The sequence below is a fragment of the Carcharodon carcharias genome, chromosome 18, assembly GCF_017639515.1.
Source record: "Carcharodon carcharias isolate sCarCar2 chromosome 18, sCarCar2.pri, whole genome shotgun sequence".
Taxonomy (NCBI): domain Eukaryota; kingdom Metazoa; phylum Chordata; class Chondrichthyes; order Lamniformes; family Lamnidae; genus Carcharodon; species Carcharodon carcharias.
The window spans coordinates 35,696,066-35,722,742 of NC_054484.1; the positions used below are offsets into that span (position 1 = coordinate 35,696,066).

The 26,677-nt window shown below is 44.2% G+C and overlaps 1 protein-coding gene across 2 annotated transcripts in view; it reads left to right on the plus strand.

Moving 5' to 3' along the window:
• The window catches only part of LOC121290656 (adhesion G-protein coupled receptor G7-like), an 83,562-nt gene that overhangs the window by 16,467 nt on the left and 40,418 nt on the right, over window positions 1-26,677 (plus strand). Inside the window, exons 2-6 of one of the 2 annotated variants that reach the window (XM_041211395.1) lie at window positions 11,617-11,745; window positions 11,961-12,077; window positions 16,710-16,819; window positions 17,927-18,091; window positions 22,830-22,927. In XM_041211395.1, the coding sequence (XP_041067329.1) occupies window positions 17,930-18,091; window positions 22,830-22,927 (260 nt within the window). In that variant the 5' untranslated portion in view covers window positions 11,617-11,745; window positions 11,961-12,077; window positions 16,710-16,819; window positions 17,927-17,929. The remainder of the gene's footprint in view (window positions 1-11,616; window positions 11,746-11,960; window positions 12,078-16,709; window positions 16,820-17,926; window positions 18,092-22,829; window positions 22,928-26,677) is intronic. The other variant, XM_041211394.1, reaches the window with a different exon arrangement.

A 26,677-nucleotide genomic window follows, 5' to 3' on the forward strand; every position in this document is an offset into this window, starting at 1 on the left:
CTTAAGAATGGTCAGCAAGGTTACAACCTCTCATAAGCTTGACCATTGTCTTCCCAGTCAGAGAATGTGGGATGGATTGATATGTGGGAATAGGATATGAAAGGATTGTTCAAAAGTTTTTCACTCTGACATACTAGCTCACAGCTTTTATCACCCTGTTGAATCGTTTGACACGACCATTTGATTGTGGTTGTGTCATAATACAGGATGGTGGTGAATTCCATAGCTAGCTCGGAACTCCATGATCTGACTGGAAACAAACTGCAGTCCATTGTCTATAGTGATAGCCTCCGGGAAATTCCTTTTTGTAAGCAACTTGTCCACAATGTTGATGACTGAAGTGGTTGTTATGGAATTTGTTGTAGAAATTTCGGGCCATTTTGATATATAGATCACGAACAACAAGCAAAAAATGTTGACTGAAAGGGGCTGCCTGCGCTTCTCCAAAAATATATACTTGGGGTTGTTACATGGTTTTGTTAGCCATGGGGTCAATTGTAGAGGTGTAGAACACTGTTTTACCAACTACACAGTTTCTAATGAGCTTTTCTATAAGGCGCTCTATTACTGGCCACCAGACTGTTTCACGAGATCATTGTTTCATCTTAACAACACCCAGGTACTCTTAAGATAAAAGCAAAATACTGCGGATGCTGGAAATCTGAAGAAGGGTCACAAGGACTCGAAACGTTCACTCTGTTTCTCTCGCCACAGATGCTGCTAGACCTGCTGAGTTTTTCCAGCATTTTCTGTTTTTGTCTCAGGTGTCCTACATGGGCAAGATGCAATACATGTTGCTGTAGCGCTTTTGGGATAACCGCTCATGTTCTCATGTTCTCCGTGTGACACAGCTGTCATCAACAATGTGAGCTCATTGCGTATTCTGTAATATGGGATCAGTTCTTCTTTTATTTCATGAGGCCATTTGTTTTTTCTTTATTAATTCACGCAATGTGGGCTTCCCTGGCTGGGTCAGCATTTATTGCCCACCCATAGTTGCCCTTGAGAAGGTGGTGGTGAGCTGCCTTCGTAAACCTCTGCAGCGCATGTAGTGTAGGTACACCCACAGTGCTGTCAGGAAGGGAGCTCCAGGATCTTGACCCAGCGACAGTGAAGGAACAGCGATATATTTCCAATTCAGGATGGTGAGTAACTTGGAGGGGAACCTCCAGGTGATTGTGTTCCCATGTATCTGCTGCCCTTGTACTTCCAAATGGTAATGGTCGTGGGTTTGAAAAGTGCTGTCGCAGAAGCCTTGTTGAATTCCTGCAGTGCATCTTGTAGATGGTACACACTGCTGTTATTGTCAGTCAGTGGAGGGAGTGAATGTTTGTGGATGTGGTGCCAATCAAGCAGACTGCTTTGTTCTGGATGGTGTCAAGCTTCTTGAGTGTTGTGGGAGCTGCACTCATCCAGGCAAGTGGAGAGTATTCCATCACACTCCTGACTTATGCCTTGTAAATGGTGGACAGGCTTTGGGGAGTCAGGAGATGAGTTAATTGTCACAGGATTCCTACCCTTTGACCCGCTCTTGTAGCCACAGTATTTATATGGCTAGTTCAGTTCAGTTTCTGGTCAGTGGTAACCCCAGGATGTTGATAGCTAGGGATTCAGTGATAGTAATCCAATGAACATCAAGGAGCGATAGTTAGATTCTCTCTTGTTGGAGATGGTCATTGCCTGGCACTTGTATGGCGTGAATTTACTTGGCACTTGTCAGCCCAAGCCTGGATATTGTCTGGGTCTAGCTGTGTTTGGACATGGACTGCTTCAGTATCAAATGGTACTGAGCATTGTGCAATCATCAGCGAACATCCCCACTTCTGACCTTATAATGGAAGGAAGGTCATTGATGAAGCAACTGAAGATGGTTGGGCCAGTGACACTACCCTGAGGAACTCCTGCAGTGACGTCCTGGAGCTGAAATGACTGACCTCCAACGACCACAGCCATCTTCCTTTGTGCTAGGTATGACTCCAACCAATGGAGAGTTTTCCCCCTGATTCCCATTGACTCCAGCTTTGCTATGGCTCCTTGATGCCACAATCGGTCAAATGCAGCCTTGATTTCAAGGACAGTCATTCTAACCTCACCTTGGGAGTTCAGTTCTTTTTTCCATGTTTGAACCAAGGCTGTAATGAGGTCAGAAGCTGAGTAGCCCTGGCGGAAGCCAAACTGGGCGTCAGTGACCAGTCAGTTTTTCAGGTGCTGGATAACTTTTTGCAGTACACTGTTTGTTGCTGCTTCTGCCTTCAACTCCTCTCCTGTAACAAGATTCACGGTTACATGTAAAAATCACGTAGTCGTCAATGTCGCAAGTTGCTTCACTATCGCTAACACTGTAATAATAATACTTCTAAGCATGTAAGCTACTCAGTTGCTTGAAGCTGTGAGATGCACTACCTCAAAGTTGTACTAATGAAAACGATCTGACTATCTGTAGATGTGTAGAGGTTGATGACCAGATCCTGATGTAGCTAACCATGCAGTCAGTGCTTGGTGATCAGTGCAGAAAGTAAACTTTCTACCATAGAGATGCATGTGCCAATGTTCACAAGAGTAGATGAAGGCTAGTGCTTCCAATTCTCCCGTAGAGTATTTGTGCTCAGTTTCTGGCAATGAGCATGATGCATAAGTGATTGGTAGTTTGCTTCTTTCAAAGCACTGAGAGACTACAGCACCTTTCACTTTTTTTTTATTCATTCTCGGGATGTGAGCTTCGCTGGCTGGACCAGCATTTATTGCCCATCTCTAGATGCCCTTGAGAAGGTGGTGGTGAGGTGCCTTCTTGAACCGCTGCAGTCCATGTGGTGTAGGTACACCCACAGTGCTGTTAGGAAGGGAGTTCCAGGATTTTGACCCAGCGACAGTGAAGGAACAGTGATATATTTCCAAGTCTGACGCATCGGTTGTGACATATGTTTTCGCATGAAACGCACGAGGACTGGCAGAATTGCTATCATCACCTTTAACCTGTCCAACGCTGTTTGCTGTGCAATTGTCCATTTCCATTGTGCATCTTTGCGCAGTAACTATCGAAAAGGCTCCGGATTCTCTGCATACTTAGTAACAAATTCATGATAAAAGTTGGTAGTACTGAGGAATGATGCCAACTCATCACGTTAGATGGGGTCGGAAGCACATGAATGGCTTTGATGTTATCCTGTGTAGGCTTTAATCCAGCTGCTGTCACTCTGTACTATAAAAAGTTAATCTCGGATACCTGCGAATGCGCATTTGTCCATGTTCAGCCTCAAATTGTGTTGTTCAAGCGAGCACCGCTGATTTTGTTCTGTTTTGTCCATTCCATGCACGACGATGCTGTCAAATAGATAGAGCATGTCTGACAAGACTGGTGGAATATCTTCTGGAATGTGCTAGGTGCTAAACTTAATCTAAAGGGCATTCCGTGTGACTAAAACACACCTTTGTGAGTAAAAAAAGCTGTAAGATATCGACTTTGCTCCACTAGTGGTATCTGAAGATAGCTTCATTGGTTGAGCTTCATGAAGACCGAGGAGTCATGAAATGATGCAATAGTTCTTGCATTTTAGGATGTGAATATTTTTCTAGAATGATAGCTTTGTTGACTGCCTTAATGTTGACTGCCTTAATGTCGACGCCTAGTCTAAGGTCGCCATTTTTGCATTGTGCAATGACTAGGTTCAATATCCATGGTGATGAGTGCGTTTGCTCAATTATACCATCTGGTTCAAATCATTTCAGCTCCTGTGATACTTCAACATGGATTGCAAATATCAACCGTATTGAATTTTGTAAAACTGGCAGAATTGGCATGACGATGCAAGGGGCATGACAGTAAAGGGCATGACAAGTACCCCTTGATTATCCCTTAAATAAGGAAGAATACTGTTGGGTATAGTCCATGTTTTCAATCATGTTAATGTGTGCTCCACTGGAGTCAACTTTGAAGCCAAGTTTATCAAAAATAGATTTACCCCATAAGGCTTTTGTCTTTGGCTATATAAAATGTGAATATGTCAGGTTGACGTTTTTGTCATACATTGGAACCGTGATCATTCCCAAAGCTAGAATAATTAAGTGATCATTGAAGAGTGTCTGTCGTTGGAGTGAAAGAACGTTGCTAAAATTAGCAGTGGTAGAATTCAATATAGATACTTGCATACCGACATCGATGAGAAGCGACACTGAAATGTCCACAATCTCAATTGAGCATTCCTTAAATGACTAGGTGCTTTACCATCCATGATGGTATACGCATGCTGTACCTCACTCCCAGGAAGAGACTGCTCCCCATGTTGAACTAATTGAATCCTCTTTTTTGACAACCTGCACACCTTTGCAAGGTGGATCCACTTTAAGCATGAGTCATACTTTTTTCCATCGAGCTGGACATGGCGTTGAGCATCAATGAATACCTCCACAATTTGGGAATATTTTTGAAGGGATTTCACTTTAATGGGCTGACTGGCATTTCTGGTGTATGTAAATTCCTCATTTTTCACTTTTCTTTGGCCTAAGTATTATACATGAGTACTCACCACCATATCAAACGTAAAGGTATCTTCTGTGAGCTGCTTGGATGTTCACTGGCCTTCTGCTCTGAGACAATACACAAGTATTGCCTTCTTGCTGGATGTGTGCTACAAAGCATGAATTAACACACTCGAGCGCTTTAATGGCATAAATGGAACTCCAAAGATTTGTTTTCAGCATTAAACCTGAGAGTTCTGTTACACTTTGAACCTGACATTAGCTACCTACATAATTTTGAAATTACAAAATGAAGTGATCAAAGTATATGAAAAGAATATCAAGGTATCCTTAGACACATCAATAACAAAATGAAAATTAAGATGGGCATAGTTCCACTAAGGCATGCACAAGATAAACTCACCGATAATGACAGGGAAAGTGCAGGATTATTCAGTAGTTGCTTTGTCTCGGTTTTTGAACCAGGGAGACTAACAAAATGGACATGACATTAGAAGAAGATATTTAAGGTAGAAAGGGAGTTACTTGATAAACTAGACAAATTCAGTGAATTTTTTAAAAATTCACTTTACAGGATGTGGGCTTCACTGTCTGGGCCAACATTTATTGCCCATCCCTGGTTGCCCTTGAGAAGGTGGTGGTGAGCTGCCGCCTTAAACCTCTGCAGTCCATGTGGTGTAGGTACACCCACAGTGCTGTTAGGAAGTCATAGGTTTGGAAGGTCCTGTCTAAGAAGCCTTGGTGAGTTTCTGCAGTGCCTCTTGTAGATCTTTATATTTTTCATATCTATTTCTGAGATGCAGCTGGTCCTATTGAATTTGGGTCCTGCATCGTGGGCCATGCTTATTTTTATTTTTATTACTTTTTTCTCATTTGTTAACTTAATTTCCACATGCTGCAGAAGGTGCACCTTGATGTTTGGTGTAAAATAGCTTTTAATCACCTTTTCTCTGAAACCCCTCCAGCCCTATCACTCTCTGACATATCTACTACTTCTGACCCCTTGTGATTTCTTGATTTTCATCGCCCCACCTTTGGCGACCATGCTCTCTTTTGCCTGGGCCCTAACCTCTGCGATTCTCCCCCCAAGCCCCACCAATTCTCTTTCCTCCTTCAAGACACTCCTTAAAACCTGCCTCTGACCAAACTTTTGGTCACCTGTCCTGATATCTTCTTACGTAAGCTTGGTGTTAAATTCTGTTTGGTAACACTCTTGTGGAAGCTCCTTGGGTCATTTTATTATGCTAAAGGCATTATACAAAGGCAAGTTGTTATGATTACAAAGAAGGTAGAAATTGCTTTATGTAAATTGTGCTTCATCCTAAAAACAATCAGAGGTTGGTAGCGCATAAAATAAGAGTCAATCCATTTTCATAAAATTCTCTGCTCTCAGTTGATGTTTTTTGAACAGAAGCCCATTTGAACACTTTGAAGCATTCAAGCAAAAAAGATCTGACTCCCTCCCATTTCGACCTAAGACCCACCATTTACATGGCACATGGCATCTCCTCAGTACGCAGGAACTTCGCAAATAAAATCTACCAATTCAGCTCATAAAGTGGCTTTATTGCCTTGAATGCCACCTCCCTTCCCACACCCCCTCCAACACCTCACTTTGGTGCAGTTCCTAATTTGGGTGATGACAGTTTGCCTGCCCCATTTAGAATTACATAAATTGGGCTACTAATGGCTGCTGTAATGACTAGATGGACAGGACAGATTTCAACAAGAAACAGATAAGAAACAGAGAGCTTTTCAGAAGCTACATGCTCGATCAGGACTCTCAGCAGGAAGCCCACACCTCCCCCCAGATTGCCCACGCTTAGGGCTAATTTGTCGGAGCCACGAAGAACATCACGTGATCCCTGATAGACAGCAGGAGTGGCTACACCATCAGTTACTACAGCTGCATACCATTTAATACAAGGAATTTTAATGACAATAGCCCAGATCTTCCAGTCTCCGGACAGCCGGAGACTGGAATTAACCCACAAAATACGCTACGGGACCCCTTGGAAATCCCAACACAAAAACTCCATTTGAACTTCTGATAGGCAATTCCCCTGCTGCTCAGGACCCTTTGAAAAAGTCTCAAACTCTGAGTTAGAGTCGGAGACTTCGAACAGTTTTGAATTACTTACCTGGATAGTTACCCAGGAAAAGTTGGCAGATTAAAACCTCATCTAACACTTGGGTAGCTATAAAACAAATTACCCCCAATTGCTCACATTGACAGCCCACCCAGTCACTGACACTGACCTCCTGACTCCACCCTGACCATCCCTCAACTCCACCTCCAACCCCCCAGTTCCCCCCAACAACCCCCCCGCCGACAACCCCCCTGATCTGACTAGCTTCCCCCGAATCTCCCAATCCAATCTCACCACCCTACACACCTACTATCATAACCCTTATCCATCCTACCCCCTCAACCACTTTATCCACTTACCTTACCCACCCTACTCCCTTACCACTCACTGTAGCTTTTCAAAGAAACTTTGGGACACCTAAACTCTTTACTTACCAGAATATGGCAGCTAGGGGGCGTGGCTTCTACACGATTTCTCTCTGCCACCCCTCCCAAGGTTTTCTGCGTTGACTGAGTTCTGCAGGACCCTCCATTGGAAGTTTGGCCTGAAAAATCAGGGGGAGGTAAGGTTTTCGTCTGAGCAAGGTCGGAAATAGGAGTTCGACCCTAAACAGACGATCTGGGCCAGGATAGCTATTCTGGATCTTGATTATTTTGCTTTTCAGCCGTTCTCAGATTTCAAGGGCAGAATTTTATGCTGATCGGGCAGGCACGCACCTGCCCCGATCGGAGGTGAAATCAAGCGAGATGATGTCGGGCAAGCGTCTCAATGTCATCCTGCGCTCACGCGATATCTCAATCAGCGGGCGCACATGGGTATTAGAGTCGTGCCTGCCAACAATTAAGAGGCCAGTTAAGGCCATTAAAAAGGCAATTGACCAAGATTTCACATTGCCTGTGTGATTTCACGCTTGTCATATGGGCAAAACGGGCAGGCGAGCAGCCGACATTTTGCAAAACCTCATTCAAGGGCGGGATGAAAAGAGTCAGCAGCATTGTCAGTGTGAGTAGTGAGGAGTTTAGGAGATAGTTCACTGTTGATTGTTTATTGGTACTTGGCAGTTTCATCACTGTTTGGGGCTTCATTCTTAGCGTTTCCAAGCTTCATTTCAGGACTCATTGCTGTCTGCCAGGCCTCCTGAGAATTCAGACCATGTGGACCCTTCCAGGTATCAGACAGCCTTCCCTGGCAATGGGGATTGTGTTGCCACTGGAGGCACCCCCTTTGAGGTGGAAGAGAAGGACAGAAGGAAGAGGAGGCCACATGTTCCTATGCCGCTTCCAGTGGAGTGACCTCTGGGAGGAGAGGCGCAGACACAAGGGGCGCAGGGCCAGCAGGTAGTCCAAGGCATAAGGGGCCACAGAAGACACCACTATCCTGCCGTCAGGCGGCGATGCAGCTACGTCAAAATGTCCGAGGTTCAATGCTGAAAGAAGCTCCGCCTCTCCAGGGAGACTGTGACCTCCATCTGTCAGATGATTGGGCCTGAGATCAGCTCCAGACTGTGTAGGTGGACACCCCATGCCAGTAGTGCCGTAGATCATGGTGGCCCTCAACTTCTATGCATCCGGCTCTTTCCAGGGCTCAGTGGGGGATCTGTGTGGAGTCTCCCAATCTGCTGTGCACAGTTGCGTCAAGCTGGTGACAGAAGCTCTGTTCAGGTGGTAATGACATTTATTAATTTCTGTACGGATGAGGCCAACCAGGCTGAGTGACCCAGAGACTTTGCAGCGATTGCTGGGTTCCCTCACATCCAGGGTACCATCAACTGCACATATGTGGCCACCAAGGCGCCAGCGGGTCAGCCGGATGCCTTCGTCAACAGGAAGGGACTCTGCTCTATGAATGCACAGATAATGTGTGACCACAGGATGCAGATTCTGCAAGTCTGTGCAAGGTACCCTGGCAGCTCCCATGACGCGCATATCCTGAGACACTCCCAGGTGCCGGGGCTCTTCAGTGCTCCAGCCGGACTGGATGGATGGCTGCTGGGTGACAAGGGCTATCCATTGGAAAGGTGCCTCATGATTCCTTTCTGCTACCCAAGGACAGAGCCAGAGCAGCGCTATAATACGAGTCATGCCTCCACAACAGCAGTGATGGAGAGAAGCATAGGTCTTCTGAAGATGCGCTTCCAATGCCTGGACCGTTCAGGTGGTGCACTACAATGCCCACTAGAGTGGGTGTCACTGATAGTGGTTACATGCTGCACTCTCCACAATCTTGCTCTGGCAAGGCGGGGGAACCTACTGGAGGAAGAGGATCTTGACACAGCTTCACAGGCCACAGAGGATGAATCCAATAGTGAGCCACAAGAAGAGTGCAGTGAGGAGAACGTTGAGGGCATGAAGACAGACCTCCGTAACCTTCAGGGAGGCAGGGACACCAGGAACGCCTTGATCCAATGCTCCTTCAGCTAGGCTGCCAAAGATCTGCTCCCACCTCATCCCAGGGCTGCCACCTCCATCAGGAATGTCTGAAATGCTCCTGTCATGTGAACTAAAGTCCACTCAATGCCTGTGCAATAATGTTTAGAGCCATTCCCATCCAGCATTACATACTGGTGTACCCGGCACCAAAAATAAAAGGTGAAGCATACTCGGGCCATCACAACAAAAGCAAATTTAATGTTATTGTCACATTAAAATCACGTTGACATGACCATTACTGGTGTTGATGTCCACACCAGTAGACATATAAACCAAACAACTGAACAGAAGATCACCCGTGAACAGTCTCTCTTGTGCTCATGCTGCCTTAACCTTATGTTTGTGAGTGCTGGGTCTTGGTGCCCCCCCACTCACTGGCAGTCGCATTGGAGACAGCCTGCTGACTTTGCTGTCTTGTTGGCCCTAATGACCTTGGCGGGAGTCCTCTGGCTGTGGAGCCTGAGCTGGCCCCGACTGGGAGGGAGTAGCCAGTGCCACGCATAGCATCTTCCCAGTCATTGCAGCCTCATCAGATGCCACAGTCGCTGGCGAAGGGGCAGAGGAGCTGCTGCCATCATCCAGAGTGCCCTGAGAGGAGACGGCAGAGATGACAATCAGGTCGTGCGCCAACATGAGGTTACTCTGGACCTCCCTGCTCGCCATTGATGGACAGCCACTTAGCTTGGTTACTAGATGCCTCATCCATCTCCCACACTGGCACTGACCACCCGAAGTTATTACCTGTGACAGGACTTGCTGGTCCGAGCGCAACCCCAGGAACCCCTGATTCTGTCCCTGGAGCTGCCTCTCCATGAGAGTCATCACTATCTCATAAGAGGAGGAGTGCGCTCGGCCATGAGGGTCAATGCAGTGCTGATGTTCCACATGGACTCCTCCACAACAGAGACCATGGCACGCAGACCCTCAAGGATCTCCGCTAGATCCTCCTGCACATCCTGCTGGACATCAAACATTTGCTGCCTAATGGAGGCTCCAGAGGCTCATCATCTCTCTTTGACCCAGGATCGTCCTGGTCTCCAGCAGTCCTCCAACTGCCAGCGCCCTGAGCACTCTCTGCCCCACCTGCACCTCAAGCGAGTGTGATGTGCCCTCACCAATGTGCACTGACATTGTAGTCGATGATCTAACACCCACCGAGGTGCTGGTATCTGTGCTAGTGCCTGGTTCAGAGTGCAGGTGTGACGCAGGTGCAGGTGAAGCCCGGCGGTCCTGTGGCGTAAGGGGTGGCCCTTCGGGGTCCTGAGATTGAGTGCGTGCTGGCGAATCTAAGGGCGAACAAGGACGTGTCATTAGTTAAAGTCATCACACTGTCACTGTGCATGGCAGGCACCCTGGTGAGACAGTGGAGATCTCCATCACGGTGCCATCGACTTTCAATGATCAATGGGTCTCCAGGTTTGAGGCTCCGATCAGTGAAGACACTACACTAGAATGGTTGTGCAATCTGAAACTCTCACCTCTGTGCACTGCACTCTTACCTTCATCTGACACCCCAGCCTCTCCACGCCCGGTTACACAGGGAGCATGCCAGCTCTCCAGCTCAAGGGTGTCCTGCTCAAACCTGGTCAGCAGCAGCACACTGGGCGGGTCTCCACCTGTATGTGCCTTCTCTGATTGGTTATGGCTCATCTACTCTTAAAAGGACAGAGGAGCATTGATTAGTCCACTCTCTACCTGTAGCACCATTGTAGCCTGGCCAACTCCACCTGAGGAACACCTTGCAGGGCACATCCGAGTCATGGCCCTCGAGCCGCAAGGCACTCAGTCCAAGCAGCCAGGGCTCACCCCCTTGGCCAGCTCTGGTATCGTTGACAGTTCGCACTCAGACTCTAACACACCTGAGCTCCACAGGGGGACAGCCAGCCCTTAACACTTCTGCACACTAATCCATGCCAACACGGTACTCACCCTTCCCAATCGCAGCAGGTCATTGAACCTCTTGTGGCACTGCGCCCATGTGCGCCACGTCACGTCATGGCTGCTGACCTCCTCCCAGGCTTTCTTCACCAGGTGTGGTGGCCCCCTCCTTCCACCCCTTGGAAATGGGTACACCTCCTGGCAATCACCTCGGCGAGGCACTTGTCTGAAAAGCGGGGGCCCGATGGCCCACCTGACCTGCCCTCCCACCTTATGTTTCCAGCTGCTGCTGAGGCCTTAGGTACCGTCACCACAACACAGATTGTATGCTTCTTCACTGGCAGCCTTCAAGGTGCCCGCGCCCGGCCCTTCCCAACCACTGGGAAGCCGGGTTTCATGCTGGATGGGCCTTAATTGGCCAGCCAGCATGAAATCGCGATCCTGGGCGACAGCCTGTTTCCCTGCCAATCCTGGGCCCCCTGATCATACCCGCCTGCCAACCTGAAAATTCAGGCCCTAAAGTCTGTTTTTCAGAATTTTACTGTCTATGATGGAAGTTTTGTTTTTTTTTATTGTATAGCAGTGAAATTTGTGGACTAAATACAAGGAATACCAAAAGTATTACTTTCAAATACCGGGTAAGTGTAGACAAATATTAAAGCTAAACATTCAGCTATTAGATTCAAGAGCCAAACTCTTTAAACTCATTTCCCCTTTTAAATACTGTATTTTTTAATTTTCAGATTCTTCCATAAAACCACCATCAGTCTCGTCTGCCAATCCACAGTCATGTTACTGCCAAAACAATGGAACCTGTGAGAATGAAATCTGTGTATGTCCAGATGAATGGAAAGGAGACCATTGCGAGATTGGTCTGTATATCTGATCTTTTCCATTTGACAATTGTAGACAATTATTCATGGTTTAGTGAAAATTACATTGAACTAGCTGTTGGAGCAGTTAGTGATTACGCAATAACAGATGTAATTTGATGAAATGGTAATGAGTCATATCTTTTTATATATAAATCCGTGACTCATTTTGTCTCTTTACTACCTTAAGAAAATTTCATTTGATGTTTTTGCAGCCAATTTCTGTGAAGGAAGTGTGTACAATTCTTCTCAGGGACTGTTTACGTTCAGTGAAATTTTAGTGGGACACTATGGTTATTCTAAAGAAGAATGTGAGCCATACACATTAACTGGTATGTTAATCTCTTGTTTATGGTATTAACAGATAATATTGTCCAATATCTTAAATCAGCAACAAAAGTTCCCTTAGAAATAAGTTTCTCTATCATTATATATCTTGCATAAAAGAAGATCCACATAATTTGAACTTTATTACTTCAGAATATCAGGTTCGCATTTGTCACATGTCAAATGCATTAATACACCTCTGTTTTTCATGCAAACACCTCTTCCCCGAAGTTCCTAGATTGTGCTCAAGAGAATTTTCTACAGCAGTACGTGTCCAATCCAACAAGAAAAGATGCACTGTTGGACCTGGTTCTTGGAAATAAGGTGGGCAAGTAGATCAAGTGTCAGTGGGGGAACATTTAGGAGACAGTGATCATTGTATTGTACAGTTTAGGATAATGATAAAAAAGGACGATAGGCAATCCAGAGTAAAAATAATGAATTGGACAAGAGCTGACTTCGAAGGAGCAAGAACGGAGCTGGACCAGATAGACGAGAACGAAAGATTGGTAGGAAAAACTGTAGTTGCACAATGGGCTATCTTCAAAAAAGAACAAAAACAAAAACAGAATTACCTGGAAAAACTCAGCAGGTCTGGCAGCATCGGCGGAGAAGAAAAGAGTTGACGTTTCGAGTCCTCATGACCCTTCGACAGAACTTGAGTTCGAGTCCAAGAAAGAGTTGAAATATAAGTTGGTTTAAGGTGTGTGTGTGGGGGGCGGAGAGAGAGAGAGAGAAAGAGAGAGAAAAGTGGAGTGGGGGTGTGGTTGTAGGGACAAACAAGCAGTGATAGAAGCAGATCATCAAAAGATGTCAACAACAATAGTACAAAAGAACACATAGGTGTTAAAGTTAAAGTTGGTGATATTATCTAAACGAACGTGCTAATTAAGAATGGATGGTAGGGCACTCAAGGTATAGCTCTAGTGGGGGTGGGGAGAGCATAAAAGATTTTTTAAAAATTTAAAAAAAAAAAATTTTTTTTAAAAGGAAGGGGGAGACAGAACGGGGGTGGGGGTGGGGATGGGGGAGGGAGCTCACGACCTAAAGTTGTTGAATTCAATATTCAGTCCAGAAGGCTGTAAAGTGCCTAGTCAGAAGATGAGGTGTTGTTCCTCCAGTTTGCGTTGGGCTTCACTGGAACAATGCAGCAAGCCAAGGACATACATGTGGGCAAGAGAGCAGGGTGGAGTGTTAAAATGGCAAGCGACAGGGAGGTTTGGGTCATTCTTGCGGACAGACCGCAGGTGTTCTGCAAAGCGGTCGCCCAGTTTACGTTTGGTCTCTCAATGTAGAGGAGACCACATTTTTTAAAATTTTTAAAAAATTTTTTAAAAATCTTTTATGCTCTCCCCACCCCCACTAGAGCTATACCTTGAGTGCCCTACCATCCATTCTTAATTAGCACATTCGTTTAGATAATTTAACCAACTTTAACACCTATGTGTTCTTTTGTACTATTGTTGTTGACATCTTTTGATGATCTGCTTCTATCACTGCTTGTTTGTCCCTATAACCACACCCCCACTCCACTTCTCTCTCTCTCTCTCTCTCTCCGCCCCCCACACACACACCTTAAACCAGCTTATATTTTAACTCTTTCTTGGACTCGAACTCAAGTTCTGTTGAAGGGTCATGAGGACTCGAAACGTCAACTCTTTTCTTCTCCGCCGATGCTGCCAGACCTGCTGAGTTTTTCCAGGTAATTCTGTTTTTGTTTTGTTTTGGATTTCCAGCATCTGCAGTTTTTTGTTTTTATCTTCAAAAAAGAATTGGTTCGGGCACAGTAAAGGTATATTCCATCAGAAGGAAAAGATAGGGCAAACAAATCCAGAGCTCGCTGGATGAAAAAGGAGATTGAAATTAAGATAAAGAAGAAAAAGTGTACTTATGACAGGTGTCAGGTAGAAAATACAATTGAGAACTAAGAGGAATACAGAAAGGTCAGAGGGGAGGTGAAAAAGCATATTAAAGAGGCGGAGAGGGATTATGAGAAAAGACTGGCAGCCAGCATAAAGGGGAATCCCAAAATCTTCTATAGACATATAAATAGTAAAAGGGTGGTAAAAGGAGGAGTCGGGCCAATTAAGGACCTAAAAGGTAATTTACACATGGTCCTTAGAATTTTTGACTCTCAAACTGATCTCCCTGAGGCAGCTCTGTGCCTCAGGGAGATTTCTGCACTCTTTCGCGCACATGTACAAAAGAACACAGGCCCCAACTCTCCCTCCTCCCCCTGCCTGCACAAGGAACGCTCGCCCACATAAAATGATGGCGTGCAGCCGATTACGGGTGGCGATTGGCTGCGCGCCCGCCCGCACCCACTCCTGCCCAATCCCCCCTCCAACCCCCCCCCGATGGGGAGAAAATTCTCCCCCACGTCAACAGCATTATCCTCATCGCCCTTTTCTGTTATCTCTTTCAAAAAACCCCAGCAAGTTAGTTAAACATGATTTCCCCTTTAGAAATCCATGCTGGCTCTTCCTTAGCAACCTATATTTTTCCATGTGACTCCTAATTCTATCTTGAATAATTGTTTCTAGAATCTTGCCCACGACTGAAGTTAAACTGACTGGTCTGTAATTGCTGGGCTCACCCTTACAACCTTTTTTGAACAAGGGTGGAACGTTTGCAATTCTCCAGTCCTCTGGCACTACCACTGAGTCTACCACTTAACGATAATAGCCAGTGCCCCTGCAATTTCTACTCTCATTTCCTTTAATATCCTTGTATGTATCTCATCCAGTCCTGGTGTCTTGTCAACTTTAAGTACTGACAGTCTATTCAACATTTCTGCCATATCAATTTTGAACCCTTCTAGTGACAGAGTTTCCTTGTCTGTCACTTTGGCCTGGGTAGTATCTACCTCCTTGGTAGAGACAGATGCAAAGTATTCATTTAATACTTGTCACATGAGCTGGGACATGTAAATGAATTTTAATGAAAATCTTTATTTCACTTATAAATCATTCATGAAATTTTATCCTGCCCGTGGATGAGGTTCGATGAAAAATGCAAAGGCTGCCTGGACTCTTCGCCTGCTCGCCAACCTTAAGGTTGGACGGGCAGCTATGTTAGGTGGTTTAATTAGTTTTTAAATGGCCTGAATAGGCCTTTGACAGTTTGGCAGGCGTGCAGCCAACTTCGGTGCGTGCCCACTGTACTGAAAATCGGAATGATGCGCGGTGACATCAGGACGCATGCCCGATGTCACGGTGCATCATTTTACCCATCAGGGAGAGGGCCCTGAGTTATTGCTCATAGAATAAAAGGGGCAGTAGCAATGTGGATACAAAATTGGTTGAAAAATAGGAAGCAGAGGATGTTTTTCGGGCTGGAGGAAGGTTTGTAGTGAAGTTCCCCAGGGGTCAGTATTGGGACCCTTGCTTTTCCTGATATTTATTAATGATCAAGATCTTGGTGTGCAGAGAACAATTTCAAAGTTTGCGGATGATACAAAGTTGGGAGTGTTGTGAACTGCGAAGAAGACTGTGTGAAACTTCAAGAGAACATAGACAAGTTGGTGGAGTGGGCAGATAGATGGCAAGTGAAGTTCAATGTGGAGAAGTTTGAGGTGATGCATTGGTAGAAAGAACATGGACAGACAATATCAAATAAGGGGTGAAATTTTGAAGGGGGTGCAGGAGCAGAAAGACTTGGGTGTATATGTACACAGATTATTGAAGGTAGCAGGACTGGTGGAGAGAGCAGTTAATAAAGCATACAATATCCTGGGCTTTATTAATAGGGGCATAGAGTACAAGAGCAGGGAGGTTATGCTGAATTTATATAAATCACTTGTTAGACCTCAGCTGGAATATTGTGTACAGTTCTGGGCACCATATTATAGGAAGGATGTGAACACATTGGAGACAGTGCAGAAGAGGAATACAAGAATGGTCGGAAGGATGAGAAACTTCAGCTCTGAGGATAGATTGGAGAAGTTGGGACTGTTTTCCTTGGAGCGGAGACTTGATAGAAGTTTTCAAAATCATGAGGGGGCTGGACAGAGCAGATAGGGAGAAGCTGTTCCCACTCATAAAAGGGTCAAGAACGAGAGGGCACAGATTTAAAGTGATTTGCAAAAGAAGCAAATGTGACGTGAGAAAAAATGTTTTCACACAACGGGTCTGGAATGCACTGCCTGGAAGTGTAGTGAAAGCAAGTTCAATTGAGGCATTCAAGAAGGCATTAGATGATTATTTGAATAGAAACAAGGTGCAGGGGTACAAGGAAAAGGCAGGGCAATGGCACTAGGTCATAATGCTCATTGGAGAGCAGGTGCAGACATGATGTGCCGTTAAGATTCTGTGATTCTGTGAAGTGGTTAACCCCACATTACTTGCAATGACTGGTGACTGTGACACTCAGAATTTAAATCTCAAAACATTTATCAGAATTTTAGTAAAACCTTCATTATAGTAATGCTTAAGGATTGCAAAATAAAAACAATAAGGCATTCACAATTTAATATATCAAAGAGACTTTAGACACTCTAAAACAAGACAGAGAAGCACCATTTTTTCATATTGTCATATATGTTCATGTATTTCCCTGACAGACTATACCTCAGTTTTAAAAATTGCAAGATGGTGTTGAATTATGAACTTGTTGAAATTCCACTTATATCTCAACAGCAAATATTTCAAAAGCATCACGCCTATGCACTGAGAAGGATGGAATCATCAGTCTACAAAATGACACATTAACAGACTGCAATGAAAATTTTAAGAACCTTAGAGACAAGGTACTATCTTCTGTCTCAGTCTCCAGTTATTAGCCAGCTGAGCCAAAGCAAAGGAGGAACAGAATCATAAAAGGAGAGAAAAATGGCTTAAGTAAAAAGAAAAGATGGACTACAGCCATTCAAGAAGGTGGCTCACCAACACCTTCTCCCAGGCAATTAGGGATGCGCAATAAATGTTGGCCTAATCAGCGATGCCCACATCCCATGAACAAATAAATAAAAGAAACAGCGACAATTAACACGCTTAGGATTGTCAAAAATTGAAAGGATATTATTCTTCCTTAACTAGAGGACAGTTTAACTTATTACTAAGTTTACAAAGTTGCTGATTTCATCATTGAGGTACTTTAATTATCAATCACATAGTCCCCAGAAAATGTATTAAAATGTCTCTAGAATAAATAAGAATTCTATAAAAATTCACACAGTAACATTGATAAAGGACAGCAGAACCATCATCGATTTCTCTTCCTGATTGTAAAGAGGAAAAACCTTACTTTTATATCAAACCTTTGACATCCTCAGGGTATCTGAAAGCACTGCATAGTCAACAAATTATTTTTGAATGTAGATATGGATGCTATGTAGACAGCAACAGCATTTTATTCGGCTCAGCATGGTCCCAGCTTTGTTTTGGTAGCAGTACTTAATGGATACATGTGGAGCAGGACACTGGGAGAACTCCCCTGCTCATATTTACATAATGGCTTGAAATCTTTTATGTTCAACTGAACAGATAGAAGCTGTCCTTTCTGAAAGACAATGCCTCTAGCAATACAGCTTTTCCTCAAAAGGCACTGCACTGCAGTAATGTATCAGCCTAGATTATCTGCTCAAATTCCTGATGTGAAATTTGAACCCACAATTTTAGAGGTGACAACAGTGACACTGAGCCAAGCTAACAAATCAAATGATTAGAACCTACCTTCAAAAAAGATCCAATTCAATACGAATAAAACTAAACTAGTCTTGGAAAGAGATATATGAATCTGCAATGTTCATTGTCAGTTTTATTTTCCTTATCTGTATTTAACTATTGGCTTATTCAATTATTGAGCTCATATATAATAAATATTTGTATTAATATTAGTTTGGTTCTATCGACAGATAATGAAACACACCAATATTACTGAAGAAGAACTGGTGAAAATTGCAACCGCTGTTCAGATCCTGACCTCAGAACCACATGAACTAACTTCAGAGAACATCAGCTTTGCTGCTCAAATAGTGCACCACGTTTTGAATCAGTCGGACATATTGGACTCATTTGAGGTGAGAAGCAATTACCATTTTATTCACATTAAAATGAAATGCTAGACAGGAACCTAAGCTTTTAGATTAATTGAAATTGAACTGGACCAGCCATATAAATAATGTGGCTACAAGAGCAGATCAAAGGCTGGGAATTCTGAGGTGAGTAACTCAATTCCTGACTCTGCAAAGCCTGTTCATTACAAGGCACAAGTCAGGAGTGTGATAGAATACCTGGATAATGCGGCTCAAACAACACTCAAGAAGCTCAGTACCATCCAGGACAAAGCAGTCCGCTTGATTGGCACCTCATCAATCCATTTAAAACATTCACTCCCTCCACTACAGACGCACAGTGGCAGCAATGTGTACTATATACAAGATGTTCTGCAGCAACTCACCAAGGCTCCTTTGACAACACCTTTCAAACCCTCGAAATCTACCACCTTGAAGATCAAGGGCAGCAGATAAATGGGAACACCATCACCTGCAAGTTCTCCCCCAAACCACTCACTATCCTGACTTGGAACTATATCATTGTTCCTTCATGCTGCTGGATCAAAATCCTGGAACTCCCTCCCTAACAGCGCAGTGAATGTACCTGCACCATATGGACTGCATCAGTTCAAGATGGTGGCTCACCACCACCTTCTCAAGGACAATTAGGGATGAGCAACAAATGCTGGCCTAGCCAGTGACGCCCACATCCCATAAAAAGAATAATAGCAAAAAGGAAAACTTTGCTTAATCAAAATCTCATACTCAGATTTTGCATCAGTTCTTGTTTAATTACTTGATTGTCATGGGGCTGCATCTTACGTGCCTCCACCAGATGTGTATTCAGCAGGGTGGCGGGGGGGGTGACATAAAATAGGGCGGGTGCCCACCCCACCACCTTCCCACTCATGCCCAAAATAAGGGGGGTGAGCAGGTGTCGAAGCTGGCTGCTGGCTGCCAAATTTAAATAAATAAGCAAGGGTCAATTAGTCTTGTTACCAAGCTAATAGACCTCAATAATATGCTGCCCATACCATAAAATGTTTGGCAGCCCAATTTTTAAAAATAATCTTTTCAAAGGGCGGGAAGGAGGGGGAGGATTCTATCTTCAGGGGCTGCCCTTTGCCAGTTGGAGGGGACGGCCACCCCTTCAAGATAAAACCCTCTTTTCTTCCTACCTGCCTGCAGTCTTCAACCCAACCCCCTCCCTGACTTGTCCAAACCTTCCCTGCCCAAGACTGCAGACTTACCTTTCTCTGGGGATCCATAGGTCTTCTTCCTCTTCCAGTCCCAGCAGCGCCCACTAACACACTCTTGGCATTGCCAAGACTGATGGAGCTGCCGGCCAATCCCATTGGCCAGCAGCTCCCAAGGATGGGACTAACTGACCAGTGAGGGGCAAAAGTCCAATTTGGCCCTTGTTTAGCCCACTAGTAACAAGTTATGGCTGTAGTGTGGGCTAGCGTGGAGTGGGTCGGCTCCACACCAACTTTGCTTCTTGGAGGTTTAAGGCTTAATATTCAGCCCCTAAATTCTGTAACATTCGCAGGATAATTAATTTATTTTGTGTAGGTATTTAGAAAAGTTTCCTTCTTTGTTTTGTGTTTCTTTTATTTGTCCTCTTTTCACTGTCTGCCTGAGCTAACCAGCAAAGTGAGTGCATGGCCTCCTTGCTTGCCATCTGTAGGTGGCAGCCAAGAGGTCAAAGACATGGAGCTGGATTTTCAATTAGGGCCAGGAACCCGTGTTCCGGATCATTTTTCGGGCCCCACTCCACATCACGTCTGCACTGCTGACTCAATGCTATTTATTATTCAAGGCCCCAAATTGGGCCAGGGGCAACCTTGGCGCCCAATTAGTGTCATCAGGCACTGTCTGAAGGCAGGAACTGTCTAGGGAGTGCTTTGCCCAAAGCAGAGGGCAGCCATGACTGGGCTTGCTGTTGCCATGCAGATTGGAGCAGGCAGGAGAGCAGAGACCTAGCAGCCTCACAGTGCAGCCATGTGGCCAAACAGTCAATCACAAGGTACTCGACCCGTTCTGCTTAAATGATGGCAACTTTGTACCACCACTTGAGCATATCAGTTTGAGTAACCCTTTTATTGTTCAACACTTTAATTCAGCAGTAACATCCTCCCTGCAGTGCCCCTGACAGGGTGCACTAACTTACCTCAGATCATTCACTCATGCTCGTCACTTTGAAAATTTCATCCTGTCCCTCTCCAGGCCCTTAACAAGCTCTTCAATGAACTTAATGAGTAGTTAATTGAAGGCAAGTGGGTTGCCTTCCCTGCCACCATCCAATTGCAGTGCATTCCAGTGGCACCAGAAGACTGTCAGACCTTTTGGAATGCATGTGTGTTTGCGCGCGTGTGTGTGTGTGTGTGTATATATATAAAACCTGGGACCTTTCTGTCCAAATAGTTAAGTCGATTGTTTGATGTGGTACTGACCTGTATAGACCATTGGGTATAGAATATAATGTTGAGAGAGCTGAATCATTTTCTGGTCAGCAAGATGTAACAAGTGGTTTGCCACAGGGATCAGTGCTGGGGCCTATACTTTTTACAATTCATATAAATGACTTGGATGAAGGGAGCGAAGGTAAGGTTGCTAAATTTTCTGACGATACAAAGATAGGTAGGAAAGTGATAATAAAAGCAAACTACTGCGGATGCTGGAAATCTGAAATAAAAACAGAAAATGCTGGAAATCCTTAACACGTCTGGCAGCATCTGTGGAGAGAGAAACAGATCTAACGTTTAGAGTCCATAAGACTCTTCCTCAGAGTGGGTAGGAAAGTAAGTTGTCAAGGGGGTTGCAAAAGGATTTAGATAGGTTAAGTGAGTGGGCAAAGATCTGGCAAATGGAGAATAATGTGGGAAAATGTGAAATTGTCCATTTTGGCAGAAAGAATAAAAAAGAAGCATATTATCAAAATGATGAGAGATTTCAGATCTCTGAGATGCAGAGGGATCTGGGCGTCCTGGTGCATGAATCACAAAAGGTTAGTATGCAAGTACAGCAAGTAATTAGGAAAGCTAATAGAATGTTATGAGGGGAATTAAATACAAAAGTAGAGAGCTTATGCTTCAGTCATACAGGGCATTTGGTCCCCTAATTTAGGGTAGGGTGTAAATGCGTTGAAAGTAGTTCAGAGAACGTTTACTAGACTAATACCTGGAATGGGAGGGTTGTCTTAAGAGGAAAGGTTGGACAGGTTGGCTTGTCTCCGCTGGAGTTTAGAAGAGTAAGAGGCAACTTGCTTAAAACATGTAAGATCCTGAGGGGACTTTACAGGGTGGATGTGGAAAGAATATTTCCTCTTGTGAGAGAATCTAGAAATAGGGGTCGCTGTTTAAAACTAAGGGATCGCCCATTTAAAACAGATATGAGGTGATTTTTTTTTCCCAGAGGGTTGTGAGTCTTTGGAACTCTCTTCCTGAAAAGGTGGTGGAAGCAGAGTATTTGAATATTTTTAAGGCAGAGCTAGATAGGGGGTAGGGGGGGAGTGGGAATATGTTGTTGAGGTTACAATCAGATCAGTCATGATCTTATTGAATGGCAGAGCAGGCTCGAGGGGCCAAGTGGCCTATTCCTGCTCCTAATTTGTATATTCGTATGTGTGTTCCTTTGAATCCGTGTGAAAGCTGAGTAAGACCACAGTTGGAGAATTGTGTGCAATTTTGGGCCCCACATATTGGAACAACAATAGCTTACATTAATATAGTGTTTTCAACATAGAAGAACTTCCTAGAAGAATTCTCAGACAAAAAGTTGATACCAAGCCAGAGGGGATATTAGATGGGGTAACTAAAGTTTGGTCACTGAGGCAGATTTTGAGAAAAGTCTTAAAGGGGAAGAGAGACATGGAGAGGAGGAATGGTTAAGGAGGGAGTTCCAGAGCTTAGGAATCAGACTGTTGAACAAGCAGCTCCAAAAGGTGGGATGAACATTGCAGGGATGTACAACGGGCAGTTTTCAGAGGGTTGTATGGTTGGAGGAGGGCACAGTGATAGGAACGGCCAAAGTCATGAAGGGATTTGAACACGAGAATGAACACTTGAAATTGAAGGTGCTGGTCAGTGAGCATAGGAGTGATGGGTGAGCAGGAATGGTGGGGGATAGAATACTGGCAACAGTAGGGGTGGAGGATAGGGGGCTGGTCAAGAGGGCATTGGAATAGTCGAATCATGAGGTGATAGTTGAGATCAGACAGTGGAATTGGGCATATTATGGAGGTGGAAGTAGGTAGTCTTAGAGACAGAGAGGATATGGGGTTGGAAGCCCAAATTGGTCACCAAGGTTGTGAATAGTTTGGTTCAACTGAAAGCACTGACCTTCTCCTTGAACTGTTACAGTTCCTCTGGTGATATTGCTCCCTCAATACTATTAGGCAGGGAATTCCACAATATCGACAGAACTACAATGCAGGAATGACAACAATGTCTAAGCAAGGATAATGCATGACTTGGAGGCAATGATATTCCTAAGACATTGCTAAATATGTCAGCAGTCATTGGTGAAGGTTCCAGGAGAGAATGGTGCTGTCGAGATAACTGCTGCAGTCCATCCTGCAGATTGTAAATAGTGCTGCCATAGGGTGTCAGTAATGGAGGGGATCAATATTGAGTGCGGTAGCAAGGGCAGTGATCAAACAAACTGCTCTGTTCTGGATGATGTTGAACTTCTTGGTAATTTATTTGCTTTGAAATGGTTATTAAAACTTATACAACTGTACTTCTTGGATTATGATTTGCAGGCTGCTTCCTTGGCAATTACTACAATCAGTCAACTCCTCAATGTTAATGAAACAGCATTTGATCCCACAAATAAAGAGATCTTTAACATTACCCAAAGGTGAGATAATGTTTGAGTTCTGAGCTTATATGCATCAAGCATAAATTTAATGCACCTTATTAGTGCTTATAGCAGAATCTGGCATTCCCAATGTGCAATAGTGCACACAATGGCACCTTGAGAAACCATGGTTCTACGATTTTCCAATTGAATTACTGTTGTCCAGTAACAGTCAGCATGTATATTATTGAGAGAAGGAATTGTTTCACATTGAATTTTTCATAACGTAAATACTTTTAAAGTAAATAAAAATTTGTAGCTGTTACACTTTTTGGATTTTTAAACTTTCTTAATGTTCATTATTTTGGCTCCCAAATCTTAGATCACTCTTATTGGTAAGACCTTATATCCTAAATCTATGTCAGTGTCTCTCATTGCCTTGAAGTCTAGGTAGCCTTTCAGTAATACTCAGATAAACAGCAAGTAATATTTGGTACTCAACTGTGTTACGTCTTCATAAGATCCCTCCTCCAGGGTTCAAAAGTGATGGAGCATCATATCGGAACTCAATAACATTGTTAAACACAATGAACAAATGAATCTAACAGTGATTTATATACTTTCAGTAGAAAGTTTATTTCCCACTCTCTGAAGAGACAAGATAGTAAAAGTCAATAGCCCAGAAATTTAATCACGCCTTATAAATGAGTGCCGGTAGCACACACTTGATCATGTAGCAGGGACAACATGAACATCTGATGGAACCTCATTGACAGAATTCAGACGGTAACTCATTGGCTACATGCCTTTTTACTGGGTGGGCAATCAGGCATCTCTGATGCTACTTAAAGGCAGGTAGTACCTCTTAAATGGATGGGTATGCTGGCTGCAGGCAACAGGGAAATTGAGAGAATTGGATGGAAAGATCCATATAAAGCACCCAGGTTCTCTGATGCCACATTGAAGGTTGTGGACCAAGTGATCGAGAGGAGGAGGGAGATCCATTTCCCTTCAGAGGATAGAAATTCCTCCAACGCAGCTCACCAAAAATAAAATACTGCAGATGCTGGAAATCTGAAATAAAAACAGAAAATTCTGGAAATACTCAACAGGCCAGGCACCTGTGAGAGAGAGAATTAACTTTTCAGGTCGGTGACCTATCGTCAGAACTGGAAGCTTGACAAAAGGTCGTCGATCTGGAATGTTGACATCTTTCACTACAGATGCTGCCTGGCCTGCTGGGTATTTACAGCACTTTTTACTGCTAGTTACACTGTTGCCATGGAAGCTTAGGTGGCTGCCATCTTGCTTCTAGGGGCCAGTGTTGACAGAGATTCTCAGAGTGGCCTGGGGCTGAGGTGGGTTCTGCGTCCAATCCCTGCTAGTTTGTTGTGTGAGCGATTGTTCCGGTGTAATAATGCCTTCAAGGTCTACTTTTCAGTGTAGAGTTAAACAATAATGCATATCCAGTGGAGCTTTGTAGGATTATCAGCAGTCCTAGAAAGCTTGAGTGACTTTATTTGGACTGCTGTTTGGGCTTTATTTAGCTCATGAATAGACCATAAGACATAGGAGCAGAAATTAGGCCATTCGGCCCATCGAGTCTGCTCAGCCATTCAATCATGGCTGATAAGTCTCTCAACCCCATTCTCCCACCTTCTCCCCGTAACCTTTGATCCCCTTACCAATCAAGAACCTATCTATCTCGGTCTTAAATACACTCAATGACCTGGCCTCCACAGCCTTCTGTGGCGATGAATTACAAAGATTCACCACTCTCTGGCTAAAGAAGTTTCTCCTCATCTCTGTTTTAAAAGGTCTTCCCTTTACGCTGAGGCTGTGCCCTCGGGTCCTAGTCTCTCCTACTAATGGAAACATCTTCCCCACGTCCACTCTATCCAGGCCTTTCAGTATTCTGCAAGTTTCAATCAGATCCCCCCTCATCCTTCTAAACTTCATTGAACATAGACCCAGAGTCCTCAAACGTTCCTCATATGTTAAGCCTTTCATTCCTGGGATCATTCTCGTGAACCTCCTCTGGACCCTCTTCAGGGTCAGCACATCCTTCCTGAATACACAAGGTTTACATCATCCAGGGCCAAAATTAAAGCTGAAACTCAAAAGTTCTGAATGCTGACCCTATCTATATGTATCTTGGAGAATAAAAAAGAGATGCTTATTGAATCTGTGATGGAAATGCACTATATTATTATTTATTTATTAATGGAACACCAATACCATCTCTCCATTTATAATATGCCATTTTACAAACAAACATATTTAATGGTTCCAAAAGACAAAAATGCGAAATATGTTGCTCTGTTGGCAACTGTGGTTATAGGCTGATGATCATAGTGTCAGTCAAATTTTACTCAAAATTACAGCCAAGGCCATATCAAATACAGCAGTAAATGCAAATTCAAAATTTAAAACTTGCTCATGGTATTTATTGAAAACACAAGTTATCTCAGTTAAGTAAGAAAGATTGTGACCTGGAGTTTTCTCAGTATTTACACCAAAGAGATGTAATCTGAATGCAAATGTGACTTAAAGGATAGCTGATTTTTTGGGCAAGTGAGTTATGCAGATAGCTACAAAAGCCCGGATCTTCCACAGAGCAGCAATCACTGACGATTGCCGCTCCACTTTAACTTTCCCATGCCTTGGTGCCGCTCATAATTTCTTGGTGGGTCTTCCAAGCCCAGTTTCTCCAAAAATGCAGATTGCAGGATACCTCGGAGAACTCCATTGCAGCGCCGTAGCACTGAAAGACAGGACACGCCCCATTTTACGGCACTATAGCTGTTGTAACGTAAGTTTAAATGTCCAGTATGAATCTTAGTCAATAGCTGAATGGCTGAAAGTTCGTGAATGGGTAAGTAGATGAATGAGTGAATGGATAGGGTGATTGGATGAGTGGGTGGTGGGTAAGTGGGTAGGGTGGATGAGGTAAGTGGGTAGGGTGGCAGGTGGCTAGGGTGGCAGATTGGTAGGGTGGCAGGTGGGTAAAATGACAGCTGGGTGAGGTGGTAGGTGGGTCATGAGGGGTAATCAGGTTGTAGTCTAGTCAGGTCGGGGGGGATTGTTGGGTGGTGGTGGGTAGTCAGGTCTGGTCAAATAAGTGATCAAGTGATCGGGAGTAGACAGCGGGGGGACAAGGGAGGAGTCAGGCGGTCAGTGTGAGCGATTGGAGGTCAGTCATATAGTTACCCAGAAGTTAGCCGAAGGTTTATCTGTCTAACATTTCCTGGGTAACTATCCAGGTAAGTCCCAACTCAAGCTCTGAGCTGGAGACTTTTGCAGAGGGTCCCAGAAAATAAGGGAATTGCTCATCAGAAGTTCACACTCCCTGGACAATTTCCACAGAAGTCAGTGTGTCTGGACGTCTGCGGGGTCCAAATGTGCATCTTGGGTCATACGTCCAGTCTCCGACGATCTAGAGACCAGCAGGTATGGAATTGCATTGATCTTTTCTGTCCATTCATCAAATCCTTTGCCCAAATAATTCTCTGCCCACAAAATGATCACTCTCCCAGCTCCGAAATTACTCTTCTTTGGTGGGGAGTGGGGGGAGGCATAGTGGGGGCTCTCTTAACATTGTAACCCGATTTTCAAACAAGGCAGGAATGAAAGTAATTCTGGTGTTTAATTACAGTTTTCAGAGGTTATTTTTCTCCATTTATTCTCACTGAGTCCTGTTCTCTATGGTCTGTTTCTTTGTGTGGATTTTTATGGCAAAGCACAATAAAAATTGGAAGGTTACCCCAGTTGCAGGTTCCCAAACATGCTGTAGCCATTGTGACTGATGGT